At 36.2% G+C, this 15,347-nt stretch overlaps 1 protein-coding gene across 1 annotated transcript; it reads left to right on the forward strand.

The window, feature by feature from the left end:
• Positions 1–5,577: 5,577 nt before the first annotated feature.
• On the forward strand, positions 5,578–6,392 carry LOC106422815 (copper transporter 1). Its single transcript, XM_013863614.3, has one exon. It carries the CDS (start codon positions 5,706–5,708, stop codon positions 6,195–6,197), a length of 492 nt encoding a protein of 163 aa, XP_013719068.1. The 5' UTR covers positions 5,578–5,705; the 3' UTR covers positions 6,198–6,392.
• Positions 6,393–15,347: the final 8,955 nt, after the last annotated feature.

Genomic DNA, 15,347 nt, shown 5'->3' on the forward strand with positions numbered 1-15,347 from the left:
TTCATTTTTTTATTTTTAAGGAACTTAACTTAGTTTAAATATAATGATTTTTTGTAAAAAAAATGAAAAATATAGACTAAAAAGACGTCTTCAAATAAATAGACTTTATTGTAGGTCTACGATACCCTAAACCACAAATTTCAAACCCTAAATGTTTTGCTTGATAATCAAAGAGTCTCAATTATACAAAATATAAACTACTAAACATTAATATGCAGATTAAAGTTAATAAAACAAAATCAAAACAAAATCTAAAATCTAACCCTATGAAATCAATCAGTAAAAGACATAACATGTTAGAACCTTTTGTTTTTAAACTATGAACATTGTCTAACACATGATAACCAAATTAGTATATATTCTTCAAAATTGTTCAATTATATGAAATTTTAATTTATTTACCTCATATTATCCATTATATTGATGATTAGTTAAAAATATCACAATAATTATTTTTATACATTTTCAAAATTAAATTATTAGATCAAATTAGAGTGTAGACTCCAAAATAAGTCTATAAGGTAGACTTCGTAGGAAGTCTATATATATGTAGACTTCTTTTATTACGTGTAGACTTCCGAAGGATAAAAGCGTAAAATATATTTCTGTTTTTTTGTTTGGTCATAAGGGTTAAATAGTACTTTCACTATCCCTTTAGGTTAGCTTTGCATTTGACTGAAAGTGGGGTACACTTTTAGGTTTGACTTGAATATTTAGGTTGTTTTTAGCAAATGTCCCAAAAAATATTCACATGAAATATATTTTTTTAATCATTCACTAGCTTTGGACCCGCACAACCGTGCGGGTATTAATTTTCATGTTATATATATTTTACATAATTAAAATATATTTTTAAAGTTACTTATATATTTAAATGTTTATATATAATTATTTTAAATATAACAATTTGATAGGTTTCATGCTGTAAGTTAATTGGTTATTTCAAATCATCACATATATTTGGTATTTTTATTATATATATTTTAAAATTATTTTTTATTAAATTATTATGATCATGATCCGTAATTCAAAGCGCTAGATTTCATTTATAAATATTTTTTATGTTTATTAATTTAAGATAATAACTATATATATAAAATTTTAAGATAAGTTATTTTATATATGAATAATCTAATTTACTTCGTTCAACAAAAAAAGAATAATCTAATTTACTAATGTTAACCCGTTTTACCAACATATTATATTTCTAGCATAAATTTTTAATGTTTGTGAAAATAAAATATATTAATTTATCAGATTAAAATAATTTTATCATATTTAGTTAAATACAATGTTTTATTTTAAAATGATAGATATAACTCTAACATAGTAAAATTTAATATATTTTTTTTCATTTTATAAAAGATAACTGAGTATATTTATATTAATGTATAATAACATTAATTTCATTACTAACTACAAAATTAGTGAAAATATTTATATACAATTTTTTCTGATAAAATCTTTGAACAAATATTGACAACTTAGTCTTTAAAATTTAAAATTCGCATTAAATGTTTATAAAAAATATAAATTACTAAAACTTTCAAAAACATTGCACAGTGAAAATTTGTTATCAGCGATTTAATTTTTTTGTTATAAAAGATATAAATAAGTAAAACTCATCATTTAACAATATATCAATATTAAAATATACTATTTATCTATGTATATATTATGTAAATATATCAATATTAAAAATATACTATTTATCTATGTATATATTATGTAAATTTAATTATATAAATATAAAATAGAAGAAATGATCGTTTGGATTAATAAAATTTATTTACGTATTCACACCAATTTAATTATATACGTAATAGTTATTGATTTTTTATTATCCAATATCTATATATATAAAGTTATCTTTTTCTCTTCTTATGACAAGTAGCAGGGGGGTTTGATGACATGTGTCCCCATATATTTTTTGTTTTTACATTTTAGGTCCTTATTCTCTTACACTTTTATAATTTGGCTTAATACTTTCTAATTGTGCCATAAAATCTTTCTCACACTAACCATTATTATATGAAATTTTATAATCTATTTTATTGGTCAGTAAAATTGAAGATGAATAAAAAATATAATATAAATATATTTTAAATATTTGATTTATTCATAAATAAAAAATAACATAATCTTTTATTTTTTTTTGATATTTTCTATTATTTTATTTACAAATTATAAATATATTTGACTATTAAAAACTATAAAATAACTAAACTAAAAAAACTAGAGTACGATACATAATCTAAACCTAAATTTCCAAAATCACAATGAAAAAGCAAAATACTATAGTAACACTAACTCAATAAAAGTCTGAAACACAAATGAACGTGATCAATCACCAACCCAAAAAATCAAAAAAACGGGTTAGAAGGAGAATAATCAATGGAAGATAAAAGTCACCACGAAACATTAAAACACATGCCTAAAGCACAACCACCAGCTAAGAGTTAAGAAGCACCTCAGAAACAAACAACCACATAAAAGACGCTCATTGCCAACGAAGAATCACAAAGCTCTGAATAGAAGAGATCAAAGCTCAAAGAGACTAACTCCACACACCTATACCAAGGGAAGCAGGAAAAGAAGAAAAACAACATAAATGAGGGAGAATGGAAGCTAACCACAAAGAAACCAAATCTCAAGTTTGAGACAAGAAATAATCTTCCAAGCCCACATAACATACACGAAGGAAAACACTATCCAAACCTGGAGTGGCAAACATGGCGAAATGGAGAGCCACCGGAGACGCAGCCAGCGATGAAAAGTGCAACGAGATGAGAGAACAAACAGAGAAAATGAGACTACAAAAAATCAATAAACTGTGGAGCCATCCTCGATCTATTAAGAGAACGTAAAAGTCAAATCAGCAAAAACTAGATCTTGAAAACCAAGACGAGCAGTGACTATCAACGACAAACCAACTACGAGGAAGACAACATAAAGACAGCTAAACTCTGACAAACCCAAGGAGATGTAGTTCCTAACATTAGCCAAATTTAAGGAAGAAGAGGACAAATATTGACCAGAACAGCGTACAACATCATGAGAAACAACCGCACAACTGGGAACTCATAAACCTGATCTACAACAAATATTAGATAATCTCACAAGAGAAAAAGACGAGGAAAAACAAGAGAAACGAAGGTGAGTCTTTTTCCGGTGATGGTAAGAAACACCCACACTGGAAATGTAAACGAAATACATAGATGGTGATGGCTCAAGTCAAAATATGCGGAGAAGAAAAAAACATCTTAGGAGAATAATGTTCGACGTTGTTAACAAAAAAGAATAGTGTTCAAAAATGTGAAAATATTAAATACAATGTTGACGCTTAAACCGTTAATGTTAGAATCAATAAATGTTTAAATGAAAATTTATTGAAATTCAAGATGCTTTACATCAGAAGCTCATTTCACCACTAACATACTACTATACACACAACAACACATTATTGAAAAAACAAACACATAATATATTAACCTATAACCTAATACTACATCACACAATAAAATAGTAAATCATGCTCTTCACAAGTAAAAAAATGACCATATAATTACATCATTCAAAAACATCATACTTAACAACAATAAAATAATATTCCGCTCTATAGTTTATAAAATGTTAAAAGAACATATAATATGTAAAATAATTTATATATACGATGTTCATTTCGCGCAATGCGCGGATCTTAATCTAGTATATATTAATCTTAAAGCATTAGTTAAATAACAACCTTTAGAAATATGTTTACGTAGCAAGCTAAGAGAGATTTCCAGCCCCTTTTTTTATCGACAGACCTTACTAGGAATTAGGCGAGAATAATTGCATGGACCATTTAGAGGACTATTAATTTTTAATAACATTTAATGGCTTTCCTTTGTTGTTTGGTTATTTAATGCGTAGTAAGTCAAATTAAATGCACGATGGAAAATGAATCATTTTGTATACATTTCGTTATAAGCTTTCGAAGTGTAATATATAGCATTAACATTTTTTATATTTGGTATACATTAATTATCTACATTAACAAGTGTCTATTACTCCGTCTATTTCTAAATAAATGTCATAATGATATTTTCACGCAGATTAAAAAAGTTGTTGAAATATACGTAAATTATTATTAATTATACTTTTCTGACCAATAGCATTTGAAATAAATAAAATTATTTATAAAAACAATAGAGTTTGCAATTAATTTTCAATTAAAAGTAGAGAAAAAAACAAAAATAACACTAAATCAAGTTTATGTTCCCAAACTAACACTCAAAGTCAAAAGTCACAAAAATAGCATTTAATGTTTTATCAAAAGTCACAAACTTAGGATTTAGAGTTAAAGGGTGGGGTTTAAGATTTAGGGTTTAGGGTTTAGGGTTTAGGGTTTAGAGTTTAGGGTTTAGGGTTTAGAGTTGAGAAATGAGGTACTATTTTGGTCATTTTAATTTTTGAGTGCTATTTTGTGATATAAACTTAGAAATGTGCTATTTTGGAGATTTGCCCTTAAAAATAAGTATAATTTACTTTAGAATTGTAAAGTGACGTTTTTTATGTAACAAAAAAAATATTAGAATAACATTTATTATAATACAGAGGGAATACTTTCTAAATTGACATATGAGATACTACACTATCAAAAGAACTAATATTATAGATGTTTTCAATCTAAAGACGTACACAACACCAACATAACAAACCCAATAGTTATAGAATGAGCTTTATCAGATTTATAAATTTTTTGACAAAAGTGATGAACCAAACTTAATCAACAAAATCCACAATTATTTAGAAAGTGTGTCGGTTTTGTGTAATTTTTTATACAATCATTTGTGTTTCGGTTTACCAAATTTATATGAAATTTTCACCCCGCGCAGGTGTTCAGATTATCACCTAGTATAAATATAAATACCAAATATATAATAAAAATTATTGAAAAATATCGGGCGTAGTCTAGACCGACACTAATAATTTATAATAAACCGCAAACTCTAAAATTTGAAACCTACAATTTTAGTGTAGAAGTATTAAGAAAACTTTAATCAAACTATGGGATTTGATCCAAAAAAAAAAAACCAAATTATTGGATTATGGATTTCGACAGTGATTTGAACTCACGCCAGTAGTATTTCAAAAGATAGTCTGCTTCCTTGAAAATGTAAATTAGTTATGCGAATAACCCAGAAGCGGTATTTAGACGTCACCGTCTGCATCAATGAGTTTCGTCAACGGAATGTTTACAATTCATTAACTGAAAAGGTCCATTCGGGTCCCTTTTATATGAGATCTCGCATCATACTACTATCTTCTTTTGTATGGTTGGTTTACGTGTAAGCTATACTATCCGAATCACAAAATTGATTTAGCAAATTTTGAAAATTCCAAGAATGGTAAAATATTTCTATATGATTACACTGCCTGCAATTCCAAACCAAATATAGTAAATAATAAAATTAAAATTTTGTACTGTCAATAATTTCCTCTTTTTGTACGATACAAAGTTTGAAAAGTCAAAAAACAAGTTGTACTGTAGTACTATAATAGTACTATAATATCGTTACTCTTATCTCCACACAAACCCAAACAAAAGAGGAATCTCAATAAACGCGTATATCAATAAATATCAAGCCAGCCCTCTTCTAACATTGTTATTCATTCTCCTCTCAAAGCAACATTACAAGAGAGCAAATAACAAAGAAAGCATGGATCATGGTAACATGCATGACATGCCTCCACCATCAACACCATCCATGATGAACAATGGATCCATGAACGGAGGAGGAGGACATCACAAGATGATGATGATGCACATGACTTTCTTTTGGGGCAAGAACACGGAGGTTCTTTTCTCCGGTTGGCCGGGAACAAGCTCCGGCATGTATGCTCTTTGTCTCATCTTTGTCTTCTTCCTCGCCGTCGTCACTGAATGGCTTGCTCACTCCTCTCTCCTCCGTGGCACCACCGGAGATTCCGCTAACCCCGTCTCCGGACTCGGCCAAACCGCCGTGTACACCCTCCGTACTGGCCTCGCTTATCTAGTCATGCTCGCCGTCATGTCGTTCAACGCCGGCGTGTTTCTAGCCGCCCTCGCCGGTCATGCCATCGGTTTCATGTTGTTCGGAAGCCGAACTTTCAGAAATCCCTCCGGCGACCAGAAGACTAACGATCCTCCTGCCTCAGGTTGTGCTTGTTAATTTTCATTTATGTACCGACTGATGCATACTTATATTTTAAGATCTAGGGGTTGTAGTTTTCTTGATTGTTCTTGACGTTAATGTGAGGAGGAATATTTTCTATTTTCTATTTGTTTTGCTTTACGTTTTTTATTTCCTTCTTGTTAATATGATTAATGGCCACAGCTGAATATATCAATTTGCTAAGTTTGGACACCGGTTTGTTTTCTCTGAGAGTTCATATTCAACTTTCTTATCTTACTATTACACTGCTATGAACAGTATTATATGTACTAGATTGCTTATGCAGCGCGAGTATAATCATTTTTAAAAAATAACCTATAGTTTTATCTTGAGGTGAAACTTGTGTTTATATATATGTGTTTTTCTCCCTCGTACAATAATCAGATTCGTATTCATTTGCAACTTTAGATTAGCATACTGTATTTCGTCTTACTTTAAACTCTTTTAATCCTTTTCACTAATTATCTCTATTGTAATGTGTCTGAATCCTTATAAATTCTAACCCACTTTGAATTTATTTCTGTTAGCTATAATAAGTTTTTTATTGCCTCTTCTCATAGTTGGTGGTAGGCCATAACTTGCAGATGTGGTAATTTGCTCTTTTTTCCCATTCTTTAAAGAAAAAGGGTAAAAACAGATCGGTTTTTGTCCGGTCAAAACTATAGCAAGATTAGAATCTGAGTTGATGAATGGGCCACGTGAATATGGTCATCGACTTGTTAGGAATGTACCAAAGTCGTTTTTACTCCCAAGTGTTGTGTGGCTTTAGAAGAGTTTTTACAATCCCTTGTTGCCAATCAATGTGAAAACAATCCACTATTCGTACTCTCACCACTGTTTAAACTCTCCTACTCCCCACACAAATCTTCGAACAAATTAGATCTCGATATAATATTATCTTTAATATAATAAAGAATTGTCTACATATTTGTCTTTATCACATAAACACAATGCTTGACAAAGTCCAGTTGTTCTGTAGTCTACTAGAATATTACTATCAATACTTTATTCACAGTCCCCAAGATAATTAAGACGATTTTGGAAAAAAATTGTATGCCAACAGATACTACCAAAAAACTATGTCCTATATTTTCCCCAGCTCCAAAAATGCATTGATAATGCTGTCGGAAAACTCAAGAGTATGTAAATTAGTCTTCTTTTGCTTTCAAAAAGCTTAGAAAAAAATTTGTAAAATAGTTTCTTTTACCTCATTGCCTTGGATACCGATTTACATTTTTTCTAAGCTTTTTTTAAAGCTTCAAAATTTACTCTATTGCTTTGGGTACCGATTCTTTCGTGTCATCGCCAAGCAGAGATTGTCTTTGATGATCTCTTCAAACTCGTATTCTTGAGTGATACTAAACTCTAGAGTCGAATGGGAGAGGGGCACCAGACTTACAAAGAAGCCCGAGCCACTAGAACCACCTGGCTCCGGATGCACGAACCCACGACTTGTAGCCAGTAAGCAAGATGCATCCTAATAACACAGGCTGCAATGTCTAACATAATCAAACAAATCAAGACTTCAGTTCCTGCATAGAAGATGGAGATTAGTCTGCTATAAAAGGCTAAGGAACCTCCAAAGCATTGGGATGACTGTAGATACTAAAATTTACATTAAGAATTTGATAGTGATCGGGAGTTCAATTCAGGGAAGATAAATGATGTAGGCAACAATATCTTTAGAACATAACGATATAATCAGTTTCCAGTAGGTAAAAATGGACTTTTATTGATGGATAAGGTCGAATACAATGACTTAAACAAGGTCGAATGTTACAAACGAGATCGCTAAGAGAAATGATCTAAAGACGGATGAAAACAAGGTCGAAGTATGGATGTATCTCTCTCTAGGGTTTTCAACGTGTCCTTTTCCTTATGCATCGATCTCTTCTTATAGCGGGCTGCTCCCGTGATGTTCGTAACCGTTCCGCGATCTTCGTTTCCTCGAATCGATCTTCTTCCTGCCTTGCCGAAGTTGGGCTTCTTTCGTGGTCGCGTGGCCCAAGGCATTGGGGCCCAATTACTTAACAAACTAATATTGGGTCCAACATTTGTCCCCCAACCCTTTTGGTTTATTGGGAAATCGAAAGGGTGAGAACTGACATAACCCGACGTCGTCGTAATTCTCGGGAAGTGGGATATCACGCGCATCGGCTTGATTTGATTAGTCGGCCATTTTTCAAATCGTGTGGTTGAGATCGATAGTTCGTGGCTGGTTAAAATTAAATGCTTCGGGAACCGTTTTTTTGTGTGTATATATATTATTCTTTATTGGATATATCGTCTTCTTCACCACAACGGTTTTACTTTCTCCCTTATTGTCTTCCTCTTGGTATTTCTTCCTGTTTCGAATCTATGGCCTCTGAAAAATTCGGTCCTCATCTCACGACGATTCTCGATGTGAAACATATCGAGGCCATCTACGAGCTCTGGGGAGTTGATTATGCCGTCGAGATCGAACTTCCTTGCGACGATGAAACTCTGGAGACTGTAAGGCCGGGGTACTGCAGGGCCTACATGTCGCATTTCGAAGACGGAGGCTTGTCATTTCCTCTTCCTCGTTTTATTCTTGAGGCGCTTGCGGAGCTTGGGATGGCTTTTGCTCAGATGGCGCCTAGTTTCTTCCACTAGTTCTCGGCTTCGTGAGCTAGGGAGGAATGTCTCGATTTTGGCCTTGGGGAGTTAAAGCAAATGTTTGCTATTAAGCGGTCTTTCTATCATAGACGGTATCCCTAACAGGGATGACCGGTGGAGAGAGAAGTTTTTCTTCTTCAAGATTAACCCGGCGTCGGTCGGCGACTTTGATTTCGGAAGGATCCCTGGGGAGTGGTCCGACGAGATTGGTAAATTTTTCTTTTTCGAAGTAAATTATGCTCTTCGATTGGGGCATGAAGGACGTGAACACTTCAGCCGGTTCTGTCGGTGATCGAGCTCTTGATGACGACGTCGATGCATCGAGGCCGACGTCGATGCATCGAGGCCGACGTCGAGCTTTATAGAATATCAATTCAGTGAGTTTGAATTCGCTGAGCTCGGGACTTCCTCTACCGCTGCGGGCTTCTGGCGAAGGTACTTCTCAGGTCGACCCGAGTGCTCATCTCCCGGAGGTGCAGGATACCTCTTCATGGAGATTTTCTTACGATAACGAGGTACCGATCCTCAAGAATCCCGAGCGTCTCGCCTTGATCTGGTGTAAGATCAGAGAGAAGGGATGCGAGCTTCCTTCTTTGGGGGACATGCGAGAACGTGACATTTACGTTCCAATGGCGGTCGCAAATGCTAAGGTAATCTATCATGCGATTGCTTCTGACGTTTTATTTGGATAAACTGATGGCTGTCTGAACTTTATTATCGCTTTTTCTTAGGCTATGGAGGCGAGCAATGAATATGCTCCTCACAATTCAGCAACTTCGAGGTGAGTTGGAGGCCGTTCGAGTGACGGAGCAGCAACGTGATGTTGAGATTGAGGGATTGAAGGGGAAGTTGGCTGCTGCAAAGATGGAGAAGGTCGCTGTTCAGAATGACCTCAACTCGATGAAAGAAAAGCATAGGCGGGAGCTCGAAGGTTGTGACGCGGCGGCTCGCAAGGAGTGCAATATTGCTCGTCGTTCTCTGGCTCGAGAATATGACGCGGTTCTGGCCTTGGTGAAGGATAAGCTTCAGAAAAAGAAGAAGGAGACGGCTGCGGAGATTCGTTTGCAGGAGGTGTGAGCTCTTATCGAGGCTATGACCGAGTACATCGAAGATGGTTTCGAGCTTGAAGAAGAGTTGGAGCGTCTTAGAGACCAGGATGTCTCACTCGATGTTGATTATGGTCTTGCTTCGGTGTCGGATCCTTCCCTTAGTCACCTCGAGCTTCCTAAGGTTTCTGGTGACTCGGTCGATCAAGATTGATGCGAAAATTGATCCTCGTAACTTTGGAGTTTGTGATTGAATGCTTTGTTCAACTTTAGCTTCATTGAGCTTGTTTGTTTTATCCTTTAGAATGCGTAGAACAGAGACTGATCAGGAATCTTTTTTGTGGGCCTTTATACAGCCTGATGGCATTAGGCCTGGGCATCCGGGTCTTCGGGTCGGGTTCGGGTCGGGTATTGTCGGATCCGGGTCCTTCGGGTCCTAACAATTTAGACCCATATAGGTAGCTATAACTTTTCGGGTCGGTTCCGGGTCGGGTCTTGTCGGTTCGGGTCTATAATTTCAATACACGTAAAATACCCAAACTTTTGGGTATATTTCGGATCCGGGTCGGTACAGGTTTTAGGACCCGAGATAGACCCGAAATACCCAAACTGGACCCGAACACTCTAAAAATACCCGAAGAACCGCAAAAATACCCAAATATTTATCCAAAATCAGACCCGAAAACCCAAAACATACCCTAATTTTACCTGAATACCCAAATTATATTTTCTAAAAGTCTAAAAATTTCACCAAAAACCTACAATTATACCCGAAAATCCAAATCCGAAACTTATAAAAAATCCGAAATACCAAAAATATACCCAATAGCCCAAATATACCTAGTATATACAATTATTTACGGGTACTTCGGGTACCCCAACGGGTCTCGGGTAGGACCCGGACCCGAACCGAGACCCGCGGGTCCAAAAAAAAAGACCCAATAGGTACTTAGCATGGACCCGGACCTGGACCCGAACCTGTATTTTCGGGTCGGTTCCGGTTCGGGTCTTCGGGTCCGGGTAAAATGCCCAGGCCTAGATGGCATAATCGATTGGGTGGGATATGCTAGTAGTTCAAGTCTTCTAAATAATATAAGGAAAGTGACAATAGTTTGTTAGTTGTTTGGGCTACGCTCGGTATCGAGCTGCCTACGTACCCTCTTCGAGGGATCAAGCCTATTCGTAATTCTGTTTCGTTTTACTGAGCTGTAGGTGCCGGTAGTATGATTTTAGAGAATATAGTAGGTATTGATAGATTAGAGATAGATTAGAGAAGGTTAATGGGAGATTTGTAGAGATATTAGGTAGTAAGCATGTTTAAGAGTATTTAAGAATCATTATGAACAAGAGAGAGAATATAGAGAGATAATCCCAAACTTCTTAATTATTAATCTGATCAGAGTTTACAATATATATGAGGAGGCAACACTAGGATGAGAGTTTCATAAAGAGGCACTATTACAAGAGATAAGGTTTGCTTTAATCCAAGCCATCCAATGAGCTTCTTCTTTGTGCATAAAGCTCCTTTTGCTTTATTTAGCTCTTATCCAGCCTGTCACACGCGCATCCTCTTCCTTTGCACGGTCTGATGCCTTAGCTAAGGGAATAGGGCTTCTCTTCTTCATCCAAAGTTACTCGGGTAACTAGTATAACTAGTATACTAGTATAACTAGGGTAACTTTGGTTTAACCTTTGCAAGTTACTCGGGTAACTAGTATTACTACGCCATGTACGGCTTCTTCATCATACTCAACTCCTCATGTCTTTCTCTTCCCATATATTGATTTCATCTCAACACTCCCCCTCAAGCTTAGCTTTGTGAAAGTCTAAGCTTGGATAGCCATGAGATCTTCCTTATTAAAAACGTCACCAAGGAAAACCCATTGGGACAAAACCTTGATGAGGGAAAAAGAGTAAAGACCTCATGACTTAGGGGATCAGCTCCTTCTCTTCCCAAGATCTATGAGTCCCAATCTGATGTGAATGGACTCCATAGTCTTTGTCTTGCTGCCTTGGTGAACACATCTGCCAATTGATCTTCACTTCTTGTATAACATGGCAAGATTACTCCCAAGACTATCATCTGGCTCACTTTATGGCAGTCTACTTCAATGTGCTTTGTCTTCTCATGAAACACTGAGTTTGTCGCAATGTGAATAGCCGCCTGATTGTCACAATGCATAGTCATTGGTGTTGCTTGCTCAATCTCCAGGTGCCTAAGAATCCCTTTGATCCATACCAACTCGTTGGTAAGCTTTAGCATAGCTCTATACTCAGCTTCAATACTAGAGCATGATACAACCTTCTGCTTCTTACTCTTCCAAGTAGCCATCTTTCCACCAATGAAAGTGCAATAGCCTGTTGTACACCTTTTATCTACTCTATCTCCAGTCCAATCAGCATCACAATAACCCACAACTTCAGTGCTCTTATTGACTCCCATCCATATACCAAGCCCTTGAGTTCCATTCAGGTACATGAGAACTCTCTCCACCATGCGCCAGTGATGCTCTCGTGGAGCTTGTATATGCTGGCTTACTTGGTTCACAGCAAAGCATATGTCTGGCCTGGTGATAGTCAAATATATCATCTTCCCCACAAGCTTCCTATATAGCTTTGGATCATAGAACATCTTGCTGTCTTCAATCTCCCCCTCACGTGGAACCTTGTACCCATCCTCCATGGGCATCTTGGCTGTTCTTCCTCCATACGCACCAGCATCCTTCAAGAGATCCAATGCATACTTCCTTTGAGAGATGAATAACCATTCCTTGGATCTGCACATCTCAATCCCAAGAAAATACTTCATCTCTCCCAAATCATTTATATCAAATTCTGATCTCAGAAACTCCTTGGTGGCACGGATTCCTTCCTTATCACTGCCTGTTATGATGATGTCATCCACATACATAAGCAAAATAATGATGCTTGAGGGAGTATTGAGGGTAAAGAGAGTGTGATCAAGCTCGAACTTCCTGAAGCCTCTACCATTCAGTGTTGTGCTTAGCTTATTGTACCATGCTCTAGGTGATTGTTTCAATCCATAGATGGTTTTCTTCAGTCTAAGAACATTTCCTGGCTGCACCATTCCTTCAAGACCCGGCGGTGGTAGCATATAGACTTCATCTTCTAGCTCTCCTTGGAGGAAAGCATTCTTCATATCCATTTGCCAAAGATCCCACCCAAGGTTGGTTGCAACTGATAGTACAATCCTAATGGTATGGAGCTTTGCAACAGGTGCAAAAGTATCAATGTAATCCTCTCCATAGGTTTGTGTGAAACTTCTTGCTACCAGCCTTGTCTTATGCCTATCAATCTTCCCATTAGGTAAATACTTGATGGTGAAGATCCACTTGCATGACACAGCTCTCTTCCCCTTAGGCAACTCACTCTCATACCATGTATCATTTCTAATCATGGCATCAGCCTCATCATTGACTGAATCTCTCCACTCTTGAATCAGCATTGCTTCTTCATATCTTCTTGGCACATAGCTTTCATCTAAGCTTACCATAAAGGAGTAGTGCTCTTCCGGAAACTCAGCAAAGGAGCACACAGCTTGGGAAGGATGCTCCACAGCCTGGGCATTGTAGTACACTCTCGTGTTTATCCAGTTTCTCGTGTTTGCCCAGCTGGAAGCATCCCTCTTTACCCGTGTGCTTCTTCTCAAAGGAACTTCTACTTGTTCCTCAACAGCTTCTTCTTGTATCTGGATTTCTTCTCTAGCTTCCTGACCTTCATTCTGAACTTCTCTTACTGATTTATCTCCACTTTGGACAGGAGAATCTGAGCCTTGATCTTCTAGACCTCCAGCTTCTTCTGAACCTTGATCTTCAGCCTCTTCTGAGCCTTGATCTTTTAACCCTTCAGGTTCAGGTTCACTTCCCCCCTCATGTTCAAAATGGGATGGTTCTTCAGCGGCCACTTGAGTAGGCTCTTCACGCCTGCTCTGATCCTGGGACACGCCAATACCGAGTTCTTCTAGTATGTTTCTCAAACTAGCAGCTCTATCTGATGGTTGAGAAATCTCTTCAAGCTCCTCTCAATTCTTCTCTTCATAATACCATTTATATTCCATGAACTTCACATCCCTAGACACCAAGACTCTTCTAGCAGTGGGATCAAAGCACTTGTATCCCTTTTGAGATGCGGAATAGCCAATAAGCATAGCCTTGGTGCTTTTTGCTTCAAGTTTGTTTCTCATCTCACTTGGCACCAGTACATAGCACACACACCCAAATGTCCTCAAGTGATCCATAACTGGTCGACTCTTGTTGAGTACCTCAAATGGAGACTGATCCTCTAGGATTCTGGTTGGTATCATGTTGATCAGATAGCAAGCAGTCATCACAGCATCACTCCAAAATATCTTAGGGACACTCTTGTGGAACATCATTGAACGGGCCACTTCCATGAGGTGTCTGTTCTTCTTTTCAGCAACTCCATTCTGTTGTGGAGCGTAAGGACAACTAGTCTGATGTAGAATCCCATGTTGAGCTAGGTGATCTTTGAATGCGTGGCCTATGTATTCCCCACCATTATCTGACCTGAAAATCTTAATCTTGGCATGATAATGGTTAGCAACATGGCTTTGAGATTTTTTAAATGCATCAAGAACCCTATATTTTGTTTTAATGAGTGTTAACTAGGTGTATTTGGATTTTTCATCAATGAATATGACATAATACTTATAATCATCCCTAGATAAACAAGGTGCTGTCCAAACATCAGAGTGAATCAAATCAAAACAATTCTCATAAATATTGGATGATCTTTGAAATACAGTCCTACAATGTTTGCCCAAAATACATGCCTCACAATCATTATTTTTAAACATGACACCTGATAACATAATGCTTAAAGCCGTAACATGTGGATGTCCAAGTCTAGCATGCCACAATGCATCTTTACTTAAGGAAAAAATATAACTAAATGAAAAACAAGAACTAGAGATGGGACTAAGATCTTCAAGCATATAAAGGTCTCCTTTGGTTGTTCCTTGCCCAATCAACTTATTGCTCTTAATATCCTGGAACTTAACATCATCAGTACTAAAGATAACATTGCATTGAAGATCAGTGGTGCATCTTTTGACAGATAACAGATTAGAAGTAAACTCAGGCATGAAAAATGCTTTAGAGTCTTTATTAAACAGTTTCAGTTTACCAATTCCTCTAATAGGAATTTTATCTCCATTAGCAATCATAACATGTCCATGAGCCGGTTCTATGTCTTTAATCAGGTTATTATCACTAATCATATGATGAGATGCACCAGAATCACTAATCAAAGGTTTATGCATGTTTCTAGTAATCTCAGTCCTCGATGGTTCATTTTGTTTTATCAGGTTTCCTAGTAATCTTAACATCTTACTAGTTATACTCGGCTCACTAGCAGCAGTGTAAGAGCTTTTAAAAATGTCTAGTAAATTATCAGTAGTACTAGGATTACTAGCAGCAGTGTA

Source organism: Brassica napus, chromosome C9 (assembly GCF_020379485.1).
Source record: "Brassica napus cultivar Da-Ae chromosome C9, Da-Ae, whole genome shotgun sequence".
Classification (NCBI taxonomy): Eukaryota; Viridiplantae; Streptophyta; class Magnoliopsida; order Brassicales; family Brassicaceae; genus Brassica; species Brassica napus.

Bases quoted from the DNA above. Each gene is read 5' to 3' on its own strand.
- LOC106422815 (XM_013863614.3), top strand. From the start codon at position 5,706: ATGGATCATGGTAACATGCATGACATGCCTCCACCATCAACACCATCC.